This window comes from Mytilus edulis, chromosome 3, assembly GCF_963676685.1.
Source record: "Mytilus edulis chromosome 3, xbMytEdul2.2, whole genome shotgun sequence".
Lineage (NCBI taxonomy): Eukaryota > Metazoa > Mollusca > Bivalvia > Mytilida > Mytilidae > Mytilus > Mytilus edulis.
Window position 1 is genome coordinate 54,696,587 of NC_092346.1, and position 18,094 is coordinate 54,714,680.

The following is an 18,094-nucleotide window of genomic DNA, read 5'->3' on the forward strand; positions in this document are numbered from 1 at the left end:
TATTAGATTCGTCTTCCCCTCATAATCATGATGAACATAAAAGCATAAATGATTTAATTAATAAAAAATATCGTTCAGTTTTCTATGTCAAGATTGATGAAACCATTGATATACTTTTGCGTTAAGGGAGCTATTCGTGGCTATGTAAATATGATATATCCGACGCGTTTCAAGTTTTCCCTATCTCTTCTAGTCCAAGTCAACTTTGATGTACAATTACTAATTATTTTGTGTTAGTTTAAATTTTGGTTGAAAAAGTTAACAGTTAATTTATAAACAGGTGTATATTTTTGTATACAATTTTTTTCTCACGACTTTATTGAAGGTGAATTAATCCACACTCCTTAATCATTGGAGCACTCAGATGTGCCATGAGTTTTGACCTTGATGGAATTTTACCACTTGTCATTCATCTCAAGCAATTTGGGGACAAACTTTTATCAAATTTATTCCAGGGCCAAGTTCGATAGACCCCTGCTACTCCAGTATGGCTTGCAAAGATTGTGTTTTAGTTTACACACAGATATGCCTTATGTCAAATTTGGTCTACCAGTTGTTTGTTTGGAGCTGGAATTTGCTCTTGGATGCTCAATTATGTAGGTTACTGTCTTGATTTTGATCGAGATTTGTTCTGCAAGGAGAGTTGAACTTGAAATAAATATTGGAATTCCTGTGTACTCCTTTGGATTAGAAATTTCTTATATCATCATGGCAAACAGGAAATGATTAAATACTACCTTGGTTCTATAAACTATAGAATCACATTCATAACACTATCTATAAGTAAAGCATTTCAGATAGAATCACATGAACATGATTCTAAAATGTCATTGGGAAAACACTGAATTCAGGACCTCTTATAACACATCGAACATAATTTAGCTGAAATTACAGGTTGCGGCATCATTGAACAGGTTCCATTGAAATAAAGGGCTAATTTCCCTTTAATGAATTTGACGCTAGGTTCATTTTCAGAGGGTAATGTAATCTTTACCCGAGACATATAGTCTCCGTATTCACTCAATGTTATAGTTCCACAGTTTCATGTATGTACTTGAGTTTGTGTTTGATTATTTTCATTACAGGTAACCAAATAATAAATGCTTAATGACTGTCAAGAAAATATCCCATCCATACTATCATTTTCTATGTTGAGTGGACCTTGAAACTGGGGCCAAAACTCTTACTATTTGGCATTGAAATTAGAAAGATTTTACCATAGGGAACATGTGTACTAAGTTTTAAGTTGATTGGACTTCATCAAAAACTACCTTGACCAAAACTTTAACCTGAAGCAGAACGAACAGACCATAAAACATAATGCCCATTAATGGGGCATACAAACTGTTGTTCTGAAAAATTTTGTCAAATTTTGAGTATTATAGAAGTCTATGAATAAATAAGGAAATGTTCACCAAAATTATTGTCTCTCATGGATTAAACAAAGCAAAAAATGACTTCAGTAACAAAAATGCAAATTTTTGATATTCTTCAAATCAAAATTTCACGATAAATTTGAAAATTTATAATTTTGTAACAAAACTAACCTATACAGCACTCAAAATTATGTTAGAGTGCATGTTAAATTGTTGAAATACACTTCACCAAGCACATTAAATTAACCTGTTGTACTATGAACATCAGAACTATTTCATTTCTCCTTAAATACCATTCCTTCACCTGTATAGGAAGAACAGTTTTATTAAACATCAACTGTGTATTTTTATTGTTTATATTTACCAAATATTGTTTTTACATTTCACAGCGGTATCATACTTTTACCTTAATTTAAACCTGTTTATTTATTTTTCACCTAAATTATTTATTCTTTAAAACTATATATTTGCATTGAATCACAGATCAAATTTATTCATTTATTGCATGTTAATTTGCTTTTTTTTTTTTAATTGAGTTGAGCCTTCCGATTGATATTTTATAGCGGGTCTTTTTAGGTTGTGATCTTATACTATTGTTTCAGAAAAGGGAGAATGTTTGGTACCATTTAAACGTTTAATACAGCTGCAAATGTTTGCACCTTTCTTAAGTCAGAAATCTGATGTACATTGGTTGTAGTATGTTTATGTAGTTCATAAGTGTTTGTTGTTTTAATATACATTTTTGTGCACTTTAAAGCTTGCTGTTTGGTGTGAGCCAAGGCTCCATGTTGAAGGTTGTACCTTGACCTATAATCGTTTACTTTTATAAATTGTTACTTGGATGGAGAGTTGTCTCATTACCAATCATACAACATCTTCCTATATCTATTGTCAATGTAGCAAATACATGTAGTTGACCTATTAGTTTCTTACATCCACGTCCTTTGGTCTCTAGTGGATAGATACCTCAATGCAACAGACGCCAACTATGCAGTTTAAATATTTCAATGTTTTGATGTTAGCTTAAGGAATACCACGAGAGATTTTCTTAAAATACAGAAAACTTTGTATTGGCGCATTTATTTCTATCACAAAGGTACTAACGCTGCCAGTTGAAAAATTGCACAGTATTAGAAAACAGTCCTCTAATTGCAATCCTCAGTTGTGTGCAATAAAATGAATTACTGTGAAAGTTTGGAACAACTTTCTGAAAAGACCATGCTAAACTTAACGAATCTCATCACCAATGTTATGCAATACTTTAGTATGTCATATTGAAGAAATGATTGCAAGAGGAGTAATAAGGTTACACTTATAATTGATATTTTTCATGACTGGAAGGCCTTTCCTCATTTCACATGGAATTCAAGAGTTTAATAATGTGTGCTTAGTGGAGATGCAGCAAATACCTATTTTCAAGAATTTGGTTTGTAAAAACCCAGGACCTTCAGCACTTTTTAATATATCATCAATGTAACACAAGGGGAAATTAAATGCCTGTGTAAAGAACAAATAGAAAGAACAAAATGTATATTGTAATTCTTTTATTTTTTCATGATTCAAGCAATACAAAACCCCATGAAGCTGGCATCCTTCTGTGATGTAGGATTAGTATTACAAATACAACCTTTTAACTATAAATAATGCAATGAATCCATCCCATCCCAGGAAAGCATCTTGTTTACATATTTCTTGTTTAGTTTGGGGGACATTTCTGTATTGTGCACCTAATATGAACACACTCACTTTGTAAAAAAAGAACATTTTGTTATGTAAAAGTTACTAATTCATAATTCATAAATTTATAAATGCCTCAAAATTGTTAATTTCATCCTATTACAATATTTTTGCTCAAAACAACCTACCAAAAGTTAACAAGTTATATTTTAGCATGCCACTATAGGGGTCTAGCAATTACATTCATATTATAATAGAACTACAATTATAGTTTGCTAAATGCCCAGCTACATGTAAAAAGTTAAGTTTTTGCTGAATTAATTATAAAGTAATTTATTTAAATAATTTATTTTAAAGAAAAACAAAATCACCAATGAAGAAAAAAACAGCAGACTACAACGTGACATACTAGCTGCACAAGTGATAGAGGACACAACACTTGGTTTCATATCTGATAAGCTGATTAACATATAAATGATAATGATTTAACAATTTGTTTAACAATTATATATATTATCTATTATGGCTTAAAGCAAAGAGCAGAAAAAAAATAATAGATTTAAAAAAATTTAAATAGTAATAAAAACATAACAAATTGGTTAAATGATGGATCTAGGATCTTTAAAAAGGGGGATCACTACGGTCAATAAAAACAAGTTTAACTTAAAAGTGGACACTAATTTACATCGTCTACATACAAAACAAATAAAAAAAGCTTTATATACAAAAACTAAATAATGCACTTTGTCCCCATATTCACTTGAAGATTTGACAAGTCTCTAATATTTGTTCACATTTATTCCAAGTTTTTGATCTTTATGATGTGGGTGAATTACTCACTCTTCCATACAACGTAAGCACAGAGCTACTCTGTAAAGACAACAATCAACATGAAAATGTAGAAATTATGTTTTGATATTGTTCTATTCCACATCAGCGTTACATACAAGGCCACCACATTACTTTGGCAGGAATCTCATCTTAGGACTTTACTATTTATAGAGATAAACATTTATAGGAACTTTAAATCTTGAGCAAAGACATTTACTTAAATTTATTTATTCTTAATTTCATTCTTGGATAACATATTAAAATTTACTGGCTCAATCTCTCTGGGTCAGATCCTATTAATTCTCCTATAACATAATAATGAATAAACAATTAAGATGTGAGATTCCTAACAAAGCTGTTTAACAAAATGTTCAATTTATTTGCGTTTTAATGTAAATATTCCTTTCTTCTTATGTTCTTCTTTCTTCTCTGTTTCCATTCTAGCTGGTAGCGTTTGAGACTTAGATGGCATTCTGGAAGTTCCTTCTGCACCAGTTCCTTGGCTTATCATCTGTATCCATTGTTCCATTTCAACCTGAAAATAACAAGTAAACAAAATTATTTGCATGCATATTTTATTTCTCATCATTTTTCTTTTTAGACAACTTTATGGTCATTCATTTTTGTAATTCCTAATTTTCTTGATATATTTTAAGACAGAAAGATCCAAGTTTCACACATTCCCTATAATTCAAATTTGTGTTTTTTTTCTTATCACACTAGTCACAAATTGAGTGGTTTGCAGAATGCCATGTTTATAACCATTTTTTTTTTTATTGCAGATATGTAATATTAACTGTGTAGAAAGAATTGATAATTAAAATCGATGTGAAGAAAATACAACTGTTTCTTCAAGCTGTAAAATAATGTCTGCAGAGAAAATTCTTAGGCACTATTTTATCAATTCAACATTATCGTAAATTAAATACCTCATCTTTAGCTTGGAAGAGATATTCGCCACCATTTGGAAGGTGGACACGTAAGACAAATGGTCGTTTGGTGTAATCCATAGCCCTATTACATGTAGCATCATTTAAAACTATTGCTGATTCATGATGAACTCTATTTTCAGGGTCCTGAAATAAATAAGTATGTAATTATTACTGTGCTATTTAACAGGCGATGTAGAACATAAATTTAACAGCTGCACTAGAAGTGTAAGATTCACAAATGTATACATATTGAAAGGGTTGCAAGAATGAATTGAAATATCATAGCCATTCAATCTGAAAGTAATAACAACTTGCAAGAGGCTATTCTTGGGCATGTACAAATTCTCTTAAATTTGGCAGTCAGCCAAATCAGAAAAGTTTAAACATCATCAATTTCAACGACATGTTTGAAGCATACTAGATTTAGTTTGACCATCTGAAAATTGCCTAAGTATTATCTAAGCATGTACTGACCTGTTTGGCAATCTTCTTGTCTTTGTAACAGGATATTGTATTACCATGTAGCACCACATGTACTTTGTCCCAGGATCTGAAAAACATCAAAAGATATGTCATTTCTTTTTCATAGTTAATAAAATCAAATCAATGCAAATGTACAAATGCAAAGATTATTATGATAATGGCTTTTCCAGATAAAAAATATTAAAAATATAATCTAATATGCTTTCAATTCTAATACTAACATACTTTTGTTACTTTCTTCATTTCTAAAGGTATTTGAGTAATCACCATCAAGCATCAGATTTTAAGAGTACTTTCCCCATCCTCCTTCAATATATTCTTTATGGTGTAGCCTTAACAAACAGAAATGCTTATAGAAATATCATTTTTTTTAAATTGCATTTCTTATGTATTAAATAATGATTTTTTGCTCAATCAACATTTGGTTTATTTGTTCTGCAATTCCTGGTACATTATCCAATCTAACAATATACATGTATGTCAAAATACACCATTAAATTATTCGTACCTGCTCTGGGATCGTTTGCCTTCTGCAATCCAATCATGTTTACGTGTTAATGTACCCTCTTGGTGTACAGCCTCACTAGCACTAGCTGATGGTTCTGTAAATGTTAAGAAGAAAACAATATTAACATAAAATCAATTAAAAGGAACACAAGAATTGTAAAATTTACCTGAATATTTCTTCAGCTATAAAAATAATTCACATTTTACATTTAAAAAGACAAAATGCACAACTACACTGCTAACATGACAATACTTTACAAGATCATGCAGATCTATACTGCACACATATACATAAGTGTGTTTGAAGAACAAAGAATATAGAAAGGAATTTTACAGTGCAAACGAAAGTAATGTATAGAAAGAATTCTTTACAAACAACAAAGACACATTTACATTCGATATCTAGCAACTACAATATCTGCTTCAGAAGTATTCTTGGTTATATAAACCTTAACTCATGCAAATTTATTTTTAATGACTTTTAGTGTGGACGTTTTACCTTGTCCTAGGAAAGCTGGCAAAGGATCGTCTTTTTTACGAGAAAACAGTTTCCCAAATGGTGATTTGGAACGTGATCGTTTCTTCTCTGGCTCTATCATAGAAACTGACATTTATCAGCATGAAATGCAAGATCATGCAGCCAGTGCCAGCAATAAAGCCACTAACCTAAGCTAACTGTCACCCTGTCATGCTGTGGTCATTGTATAATAATAAAAGCTTTGTGTAATAAAAGCTAATATCTACGTAAGCCATTTAGTTTATGATTTTATTGCCAAAATTATTTCTTTGTCAAATAAAATGGGTTTCAATTTTTGTAAATTGAAACCAGGATGTGCTTTTCTTAATATCTATCTAATCTTTAATCAGAAGAAATTAGGCCATTTTTTCCCTTATTAAAATCAATGAGGAATGTGGTTATTTCAGGTTTTTCTTTTTCCCTTTTTTTTTAGAGGGATTTTTATTTTTAACAATTATCCCCTCACTTATGTACACTGTTTTTTTAACAATTATAAATTTTGATAAAAGGCAATGTTTAGTTTAAACATATTTATTTTCACGGGTGCGAGTGGAATGTTTGTTTCCAGAGAATTCCCCAACAGCACACAAAACGAAGAGTAGACATCTTCAGGTCAACCCAGAGACTTCAACATATTTTGAGTTAAAGAAATTATTGTATATCATATGTTCTATGCTATTTCATTATTTATTTATTATCAAAACATAGGCTTGGTTTTTAGTATTCAAGATGTGATAGATGGAATTACCAAAAATAAATGATCAATCACAGAGGAATCATGTATTACAATTCAAGAGTGCAGCAGGGCCCTTATTTAATTGATTAAGTCTAGTACAAATGTACAATGTTTAGTTTTCAACACACACGTTTTCTTAAGTGTTAAAAAAAAAGCAAGCATTTGTATTTTATTTAGAAGATATAATTACCAAACCCTTTAAAAGTATGAAAATTTCTATTTTCTATTTTATAGCTAAACAAGCTGGATTATAATTAATTGTTGCTTTTTTAATGGGATAAAATCCATTCATATTATTGGTGAACATGCAGTTCTAATAAAAAAAACTTCCCTTCTCAAAATAAAACTATTAATATAAAGAAACAAGTTTGTTATAGAAAACTGTTTCTTATTTGAATGTTAATTAAAATTAAAATAAGGAAAATATATATCAGCCTATAAACGCAGGAAGCTAATAAATAAAATTGTATAAGCATTTAAACACATATAAGTTTGACTGAAAGATATAAAGAAGAAAAATATATATCTAACAAACATAAATGGTTCAATACATTAAAAAATGAACAAATTCAAACTTTTCTTATGCAGCTAAAAATAAATTTAAAATTCTCTAGAAAATTTTCTGGTTGCGGAAACTAAAATTTAATTGTAAAGAAAAGAACTTAGTAAAAATTAAAGCAAATTCAAATGTAAACGTTTACTTTAATAATGTTATTAGTTTTTGAACAAAAGTATAAACTATTTGTATGAAATAACTATATAAAAGGTTATGGTTATATGTTGTGTTAATTCATTTGTCAAAACTAAAATTATTAAAAAAATGTGCTATGAAAATTAGCTCCCTGAAACTAAAATGTTATTGGCAACCCTATCAAACATGTTCATTTGGGTATTTACAAAAAGCTATGATGTGATAAGGGAAATTTAGTTTGCTACCGATAGTATAGGCAATGTTCAGGTACTTTGTGCTACCAAAAGTATTGGCATCTTTCAGGTTCTTAATAAAGTTTCTTGATATCAAAAACTTCAGGTTATACTTTAAGAGGTATCATCTTTTTATTTGATAGTCTTGACCAGACAGAAATATTTGTATTTAAAAATATTCCAAAAATATTTACTTGAATATTCTTTAACATTGACCCCCATGCACACAGTTTTAACTTTGTAAAAAAGTTTTATTTCCTTCATTAAAACACTTCAAAATGATTAGAACTGACCAATAATACACCACTACAATACTAGCTCTGGTTATATATGTTATACGTTGTGTATTATGAGTCTTACTACTAGGACTTGGTTTTGGGCTTGCTTTTGAACTCGCCCTTCCAGCACGACGTGGTTCTCCTTGGAGATTTGAGGAGACAACAGTAACTGGTACTGAAACATCAAATCAAAGCATGCAAACTAAACGGACAACAAATTAAATAAAGAAAAACAGAAAAAGATGAAGAATCAAGTAAACATAGTTATATTTTACAAGAGACAAACATTTAAAGCTAACTTTGATTAACAAGTTTCAAAAGAAAATATTTATAACAACACTGAGACCATAATACTGTTTTATCAACTTTTTTTACTATCATATGTAAACCTATTTGAAACAGTTTAAGCGCTTCAAATAATTACCATAGATAAAAAGAGTTATTTTCATTACAACCAACATCTATATTTGAGTTGCTTTCATTTCCTCTTTTACTTTAACCTCTGCAAAATGCTTCATGAAACTTTATTTTCATATAGCATTCACCCCTAGAAAACAATGCTGGTAATATTCTTTGACTTGTAGTATTTCAGATCAACACATTATGTATCAAAAGACTGATGAAAATAGTTTTGAAGAAGAAAATAAAAGAATAAAAGAGGAAGGTTAAATAGTAAGTTAATATATAAGTAAGGGAAGAAATATATTATGTAAAACATACTCTGTTCTACTGGTGGTTGGTCTTCACCGGTACGTGACATTGGCATATCCGGTTCTGATATGACAACAGTAGGTTTCTTGGCCTCTGAATTTAAGGCTACTTCATCTATAGACACAAACAAACATTCATGCAACAACTAAAATCTACTACATCAACCATAACCCAAAAGTGCTTAACAATTAACAGACAGTGAAGTTAACATCTCAGAAGCTATGCTCACAAAAGCAATTGCTAAAATAAAAATCTGTTTTATTTTCTTCTCTTTTTTTTATTAACTCGTATTTTGCCAATTTTATTTCCATAGCTTCTGAAAGATGTTAAAATGCAAGAATTTATTATTTTTAAGAAATATTTAACACATATGTGGTTTTAACAACATGTTGATTAGAACAACAAACAAATATTAATACAAAGAACACATTTAAAACATAGTTAAGAAAACACAAATACAGGTCTGCAAGATTACAACTATCTATCTCTACACCAAATTTCCTTTGCATTTTCTTTTCTTTTTTCAATATGACAAAAATTTGGTTCTTTCAATTATCTGTCAGAAGATATTTTCATGTATCCTAAAGGTATATGGTAAGATTTTAAATTTACTTATATATTCTTGCAATACCTGTTTAAATGCACACAAATTAGAACATAACATATATATTTGTACTACAGGGAATCAATCAGATACAAAGTCATAATCCCTTCAAATTACTGAAAATTGTAGGAATAATTCCCAATGTGCTTCAACACCTCTAAGCTAAAGAGACACTCTAACCACCAAATTAATAAAAAAAAAAAACATCAAGTATAAATAAAACAAGGTCATTTGTATAGTCAGTTATCAGTGCTTCCAAAATTTAGTAATTATGTAACATTTCTATGATGACATTGTTTTATTTTACTATGAAAAGAAAATAATATGATACAAAAAAAAAAGAAACACATTCAACAAACAAGCAGCCTTAAATATTCAACATGCTCCAACCAGCCAGCAAATTGTTCATTAAAGAATTATTTTTAATGCATAGAAAAAGTACATTCTCAAAGTAAAATTCACACGAAGATAAAAGTACCAAATCTCAGATAGAAGTGTTTGTCAAGAAGTAAGTTCATGCAAGTCCCAAAGGGTCTGAAAAATAGATGGGGAAACTCATAACTATGCTATTTCACCTCTTGGAATAGTAGACCCTCTAGGTAGAGTAGAGGTCTGTTTTGGTGGCTCCCTTGAAGGCCCTGTACAAGGCAAATTGTTATAAGGTTAATAAGCAATTTCCAAGTCCCTTTGTTATCACCATATCCATTAGATCATCATAGAAGGGTATATGAATGCCATATATATGAACTTTATATACATTATAGCAGAAAAAGACTATATAAAATGAACGCCTTCATTTATTGTATAGAGTATAAAGACCAATGTTAGTAAAAGCAAGAGAACAATAGACAGAGTTTAAGATTGTAATTAAAGTGTAAAATATCAGAATGGGGAATTATAAATGAATCCAATCTGTCACTGAAATTTCTGGTATTTTTGTTTTTTTGGCTATTCATCTAGAATATCTAAATTACAACCATTTACCAGCAATTACTAAATTGCTTGGACAAAATAATGATAATCTAACTGGTCTCCTGTTCACAGATCATGCTTCTTTAACATAAATTCCAGTCCTGTTGGTGAATGGTTTCCTGTTGATGGCACTTTTCCTGTCATAATGCCACCTGTAATATTTTACTAAATGTTTTCCTTCTTTCTTATTAACATTTTTTTCCCTCAAATCTCAATGCTATACAAGAAGCCACATCAAATATTTTACATGCTTAAATATTTTACCTGGTTCAGCTTTAGCTCCATCTAGTTCATCTGCTTTAGCAATATGTTCATCTGATACAGCTTGAATTTCACTTTCTACTGGAGCAGTGACTACAGGTTCTACTATTGGTTCTGGAGTTGGTCTGCAAGATGTCAAATGTAATTAACTTAAAATCAGGCATCTTGTGGGTCATATCTTAATGGTAGTTTAATACTTAAAAGAATTTCAGGGTGCTGGTAGATCTTTGATTGTCTGTGTTAACATTTATCTACAACTATTTCCACTTGGTAAAGTTCTTGACATATTGTCAATACTTTTCTATTCTTGAAAACTACATGTATATGTTGAACTCTAGATGTCTTGTTTGGTTGCTGTCTCATTGGCATATATACCTCACATAACTTTTTAATCAGTAATAATTTGATCAATAAAAACTTATTAATTATAAGACATTTTAAAATTTACAAGAACTTTGGATGATACCAGTAATTCCAACTGGAAATACCATCTACTGTGAAAGTACTTTTATTTGTGGGGAACCAATATTCGTGGTTTTCATGGATGACCTTATCCACAAATTTAAGTGTCCAACGAAATAAAACAACCGTTGTCCAAATCAAGAAATGGAAAGATCCCCATGGCTACTGATATGATCTAGAGAATATATTGAATATCGCCAAATTTGAGAATACTATAATTGTAGTCACAGGCCAAACGCACCATAACTACAACTGCAGACAGGGTTATAACCATTTAATCTTTAAAAACCTAAACTGTACCACTTTTGATCTTATCATAAAAATAATCGATGATAGTCAGATTTCTGCTATTGATATGCTATGATCATACCTGCCAACTTTTCAAAATGCCCATGGGGGTTTTGGGTGCAAGATGGCTGACATAGTCCTAAAAAACCTTGAAGGGGGCCTTCAAATACACTCTATTGTTGTTTTTTTGGCTTGTTCATACTTTTATAAGCCTAATGTCATTGTAAAATTAATTGTTTTGTTTAAATTGTGGACAAAATTGCTCTTTCAAAATTTCAATTTGGGAGCCTCCATGGAGGAAATCCCCCGCAAATAGTGACAGTTGGCAGGTATGTATGTTAAAGTGCCCATTTTATGTCCTCATAAATTTCGTACATATGGGATATAATAATTCAATTTTATTTTCATGCTGGGCTTGCTGTTTATAAGAATTATTCTAACATTCAAGAGACATTTATAGCATTTGTTTATGCAACTGTTTTCTTTAGGTGACATGTTTATGGCCTAATTAAATTTGTAACCTTCGTTTATAATGTCTTAAATGTTTTCATTTTTATTTTAGAAAACTAAAATCCATGAATTTAAAAACCCAGGAACATGTAAATGTTGCTTAAACCACGAAAATTGATACCAACGAATTAAAGTACTTCCACAGTATTTGAAGGAGCATTAAACTATTGTTCAGAATGCAAATGAATTATAACAAATGTTGCAACTTATTCTCTACATTAGTAATACATTTCCAGATTGTCAATCTTGGGAATCAAGTGTAATTGTTAAACTGTTAGTTTTAGAATTTTTTTTAAAACAATTGCTTTATTCAGACTTCCTAGTTATATAAAATTAGTTAAATGAACAAAACATTTAATATAAAGACAACTTACGGTTTTGGTGGTGGTAAAAATTCTGCAATCAACTTCCTTCTTCTTTCTTCCTTTTCTAATCTGTATTTCTCTGGGTCATCTTTTTCTTTTGCCCTCTCTTTCATTTCAAACTACAACGAAACACAAAACATTTTTCAAACTGATTCATCAAATTATACCAGATTTGTAAGTGTCACTGTGTTTTTAAAACTAGTTCTGATTCATACTCTGTATCCAGTAGTTAGCACATTCTCAAAATAAATAAAAAAAAAAAGTTCTAATTTCTATTATGAATTTCAGGATTTTTACTCTGACAATAAATTATGAATTTATAAAGTAAGGAATAACAGGTACAAGTAAAAGACGCAAACACAATGTTAAGGACAAGATAAACCACATCTAAAAGTTAAGGAAATTCTTGCTGTAAATAGTTTTCAAAGGTACCAGGCTTAGGATCACACATTTTTTTTAATACCAAATATTTGGACCGCTGAGTTGCAATATTCATCTACCCAACAGCATAATTGTGAAATAAGTCATTGGGATCTACACATGTCTGAATGCCTTCTTGTTATTGAACACTTACTGTGGTTAATCTTTCTAAGGCTATAAACCTCTCCTCTTGGGTGGCTGCTGCTTTTTCAAATGCCTCATGTTTCTTTATCAAGATCTCTACTTCATCTAGATTTTGCTGTATAAATAAAAATAAAAATAAATAAATAATAGAAATCAAAATTTAAATGTATAAAAAAAAATACATGTCTTAATGTCTGTAAATATATTGTGTTCTGTTTACATTAAATTACTAATTCCAAATCGGTTCGTTAACAGAATTTGTAACAAACAAGAATGTGTCCCCAGTACATGGATGCCTCATCAGCAATATCATTTTCTATGTTCAGTGGACCATGGCAATGGCGGAAAATTTCTAATTTGGCATTAAAATTAGGAAGATCCTATCATGGGGAACATGTGTACTAAGTTAAGTTGATTGGACTTCAATTTCATCAAAAACTACCTCAACCAATAACTTTAACCTGAGGCAGGACAGACGACGAACGGGCGGACACAGAGTCCAGGAAACATAATGCCCATAAATGGGGCATAAAAAACAAACATGATATCTAGCATCGAAAAAAACACATTTCCTTTCCTCAATTCATACTAGTAAAATAAATTCTTGAAGTTTTTGAAAGCTGTTCATGCGACTATAATTGCTTATATCCAATTCTTTTGAACTTTGGTCAATAGTTGTCTCATTGACAATCATACCACATCTAATTATTGTTCTCTTCAACAGCAAACAATGTCCAACTCATTAGTATAGACAATACATATAATCTCTCATCAACATGAGTAATGGTGAACTTACACCTAGATCTTGGTTATTTAAGTATGTATCTTGTGCCATCAACCATGCTTCAGCCACTGATGCATCTCTGGCAAACTGGTATACTTCCAAAACTGAAAAACACATAACAAACTCGAATAATAAACTTTACAGTTAAAGAAATTTAAAAAAATCTGTTTTACTTAAACCAATTTTATTGAAAATATTGGGAGTTGTTGAAATGAAAATTGTCCAGTAAAGAGCTTGATTAAGATGACTTTATTAAAAGTTTGAAAACAGAGTTCCACTAAACCACAAAGTAATTTTGGATCAATGAAGTGTCTGTTTTTGATTACAATTTTAAAACACTTGCAACAACAGAACATAGTTAAAGCGCTTGATAAGGATAAACAGACTTTTTTAGTGACATTGATATGGGGAGGTTATTCACAAGTTTGCAAATGTATGGAAAACTGAGGGGTATTTGGAAATTGGAAATGTGTTTTAAAACTAAGTGCAGATTATGATATTAACATTATTTTTTGAGACAATACTTACTAAGTTGTAAATATTCCCATCTTTCTGACCAGTTATCAGACATATCCTCTCTTCTTGTGGTCAATGCAATTAATTTTTCTCTAACCTGAAGATGTAACAATAAGTCTTATTTTGTGCATGTTAAAAAAATTCAAAAAAAATTCAATTGCAATTTATTTTCAAGGTACACTTTTCTTGTATTACCTATCCTTTTAGAATGTAATCAATCCAAAACTTCAACACTGTTAACTCTGAGTTTTAGATTTTTTGTTTTTTAGAGCTTTACAACTTTGTACTTGCTTTCAAAATGTTTTTATTGAAGCGCAGATGCAAATAAAACACCAAATTTGCCTAGGTATCTTCGATGAGGCTTTTAGACAATTTCAATTTGACCTTCTGTTGGATTAAGAAATCCTTAATTGTGTCTTACCTCATCAGATCTATAATGTTTTCTGTCCAGTAAATCTCTGCCCAAGTTCAAACAGATGGCAAAGTTTTCTTCTCTAGCATCTATCTCTGCCTTTAAACTTTGATGGTTGTTCATTAATAATTCAACACCAGACACATCTCTAAATAAGTAAGATAAAATATTTGAAGTTATGTAAGGCCAGAATTTTTTAATTTGTTGGTTTACGGATCCGCCGACCCGATTTTGCCGATTTCCAGAATAAAAATAAAATTGACTTTCATGATTTTTTATTCCCGCAGACCTTAACAAATGCATTATCCCTGGAAAATAATTAAACAATCTTTTTTTTTATGAAATGAAATGCTTTAATCACTAACAAAATTGATAACACTTTCTGTAGTGAAAAAATAAAACTTCCAGTTTACGTTTCTAAAAATTGACAAATCAGTTATAAATGACCTTGAAATGTGGTTTGCGCAAATAATTTTGCGAAACGAAACCTGAGTTTAAAACCAACTACACAATGAGTTCGTTTCCCGTATTTGTAATCAGTCCGTAAGATGCATCATCTGATAGAAATAGACTTGTCCAAATGTACACAGGTGGAAGACATCAAGTTAAAGTACTGAATATTAAATAATCATTTTGAATTTTCTTGTTTTATAGATAATAAAAAAATATTGTCCATTTGGATAAAAAAACGGAAATGCATGACAACAGATTAACCCGATATTCTCGTTTTTCCAGTGGACGAGTCTATTTCGTTTTTGACACGTGTGTTGAAACTTATTTTTGTACGACGTTTTTACATTTTTTTTCTTTATCAGTTTTCGTGCTTGAAGATCATACTTCAACAAGTTTTCTGGAGTTGATAAAGAGCTACGCGAATCTGTTTTTCTTGTTTGTGAAATGACGATTTAATTTCGTCTTTTCCGTGCATCCCCCCTTTTTTGTACGGAAAATTATTAGAATGTCATGCGATGTTTATGACAGCTGAGCAATACAATTTCATCTAACTAAAATCTAAGAAATGATGACAAAATAGCACAACAAACATATTGTCAGAAAGGTGAAATATATATTTATTTGCATATTTTTCTGTCTTGAAAGATATTTTTTTTCTTTTTTTTCCCGACCGACCGACCCGACTTTTTCATGGGGAAAATCCGTAAACCAACAAATTAAAAAACCCTGGCCTAATGAAAATCAGACTTGTCAAGTTCTACTTTTTCACTGTGCTACCTTTCATCAACAGTTGAAATTGTACAAGATTTCAATATTTTAATGATGTAATCCTCCCTTGAATTCTACTTCTCTTTTGATGCTTTTTTACTATTTTCGTAGGAGAAGGAATGGTTATAATGTTGGATATACAGGTCAAAACATAGAACTTTATAATACTTAGTAAATATTTTTGGAGGAAAACTACAACAATTGTTCTTTTGCTAACCATTGTGCTTGTTAGTATCTAATTTGTCGGTTTTCATTATTGCAAAAAATTTTCAAAACAGTTCAATACGACCGACTTTGATTTAAACAGCAAACATTGCTTTAAAAGAGGTCTTGTTATAATATTTGAATCAACCACTTGATTTTTGTTTGAATCTTTTCTAATGCAAAAATGGTTTACCTTGGTTTTTCTTGTGTAGTAATTTGTCTGATGATATCTTCCATCCATAATAACAAGTCTCTAACAAGATTAAAGAATCTATACAAGTCACTAGCATCAGCAAGTTTATTTTTACGTGATGTAACATTAAGTTGAAGATTTTTCCATGCATTCACAACTTCTTCTTCACGATAGTTGATTTCTTTACATCTATCACCGGCATATCCTGTTTGTAATTTTACCGATTCTTCTTGTATTGACTGCACCTGAAACAGGAGAATATAATACATAAATTATTTTAATTCTTATTGGACAATTATGTCAACAATTTTTTTCTTCAACTGAAAGGGTTCCTTTGGGAACATACAGTAATAGAAAGTGTATATTATATCAATTATTAGAACAGTTTAAACAAGAGATTGTGAAATCAGACTTGTACATGCAGTAATACCTACTTAACAACTATTACATTGTGTACTTTAAAATGTGATGCCCCAATACAACTGCAATTGTTATATTGAACATGTAAAACACTCCTTTGATATTCTGTAACACACATACTTCCCCCCTAACTAAATTCCATTTTATATTGGATTTATAGGCTATATTATCTATAAATCTATAATTTAACAACATTCTTTCTGTAACTAGAAATTAGTATCATGGTAACTTACTTGTGTTCCTAATGTTACTAAATCATTTTCAAAGTTAGCATGTTTCCTCTGTAGTGCTGCAACACTCTGAGCATCTCTGCCCAACTCATCTGGGATGTAATTTTGTTTTTCCTATGAAAAAAAAATTACTTGATTCATGACATGTAACAACACAAAGTAATCCCAATCAAATCATTTTAGAACAATTGTCAATAAAAAAAATCCAAATGTTTCCCTGAGGTACATTTTAACAAACACTGAATAGCATTTGTCCATTTTTAAATTTCCGTATAATCCTTTCAATTCCATTTTTCAAACTTCCAAGTAAATTTTCATCAGAAAGATCTACATTTAATTCTATTTTATGAGTGGTATTTAATCTAGAATATATATATTTCTGTCTTCTCTTTCAATTATAATTTTTGTGCTGTCCCTGAAGGTTATTATCATTTTTTGTTGATTTATAGTAGTACTTAAAATCAGTGTGAAAGTCATGGATTTAATCCCAAGCTGTGACAAACCAAATTTTAAAATTGGTATTTTCTGCTTCTCTTAAATGCACAAGGTGTTTAGGAGTAAGAGTATAACCAGGTTGAAAAACTGAGTCAGAATAAAGTTTTTAGGTAAGGCCACGTTTCTGCATTTGTGAGGTTAGTTATCTTAGAATGGATCAATTCAAAATTCCAGATTATTAAGTAGGTCTAGAGCCGAGTTTATATTCATACAACATTACCATGTTGTCATCATGTATGTGTATGTGATATTTGCCACTGGATGTTTAATATCACTTCATCCATCCTATAAACAACATTATAAATACTTACTAATATTCTTTCTAAAAGATCTTTACAATCGTGATAAAATTTATGTAATTCCCATGAAGCTTGTAATTGTTGTGTTCGTGTATCTATTAATTCCAGTAAATCATTCCATGCTTCATTTAAATTGTCTTTCCATTCAGCTATAGCAGCTGCATCAGAATGTTCCGCAGCTATTAACTGATCACAATTGTCATATGCAGCTTGTACACGTTCAGAACCTACACTTTCTGTTTCACGAGCAAATTCCTTGAATCTTTCCTTTAACATCTGAAATTAATAAATTAGCTTGTTAATAGGAATATAAACATATATC

The 18,094-nt window shown here is 30.3% G+C and overlaps 1 protein-coding gene across 28 annotated transcripts in view; it reads right to left on the reverse strand.

Annotated features, from left to right (window-relative positions):
- Window positions 1-2,905: 2,905 nt before the first annotated feature.
- LOC139516872 (spectrin beta chain-like) overlaps window positions 2,906-18,094 on the reverse strand; it is a 49,586-nt gene continuing 34,397 nt past the window's right edge. For 6 of the 28 annotated variants that reach the window (XM_071307267.1, XM_071307264.1, XM_071307269.1 and 3 more), the window contains 17 exons: window positions 17,785-18,048; window positions 16,982-17,092; window positions 16,329-16,573; window positions 14,720-14,858; window positions 14,311-14,395; window positions 13,795-13,886; window positions 13,009-13,113; window positions 12,444-12,553; window positions 10,813-10,934; window positions 10,152-10,214; window positions 8,982-9,086; window positions 8,344-8,436; window positions 6,306-6,398; window positions 5,808-5,901; window positions 5,291-5,366; window positions 4,814-4,960; window positions 2,906-4,419 (listed from right to left, as the gene is read on the reverse strand). In XM_071307267.1, the coding sequence (XP_071163368.1) occupies window positions 4,261-4,419; window positions 4,814-4,960; window positions 5,291-5,366; window positions 5,808-5,901; window positions 6,306-6,398; window positions 8,344-8,436; window positions 8,982-9,086; window positions 10,152-10,214; window positions 10,813-10,934; window positions 12,444-12,553; window positions 13,009-13,113; window positions 13,795-13,886; window positions 14,311-14,395; window positions 14,720-14,858; window positions 16,329-16,573; window positions 16,982-17,092; window positions 17,785-18,048 (2,103 nt within the window). In that variant the 3' untranslated portion in view covers window positions 2,906-4,260. The remainder of the gene's footprint in view (window positions 4,420-4,813; window positions 4,961-5,290; window positions 5,367-5,807; window positions 5,902-6,305; window positions 6,399-8,343; window positions 8,437-8,981; window positions 9,087-10,151; window positions 10,215-10,812; window positions 10,935-12,443; window positions 12,554-13,008; window positions 13,114-13,794; window positions 13,887-14,310; window positions 14,396-14,719; window positions 14,859-16,328; window positions 16,574-16,981; window positions 17,093-17,784; window positions 18,049-18,094) is intronic. The other 22 variants (XM_071307292.1, XM_071307291.1, XM_071307293.1 and 19 more) reach the window with 13 other exon arrangements.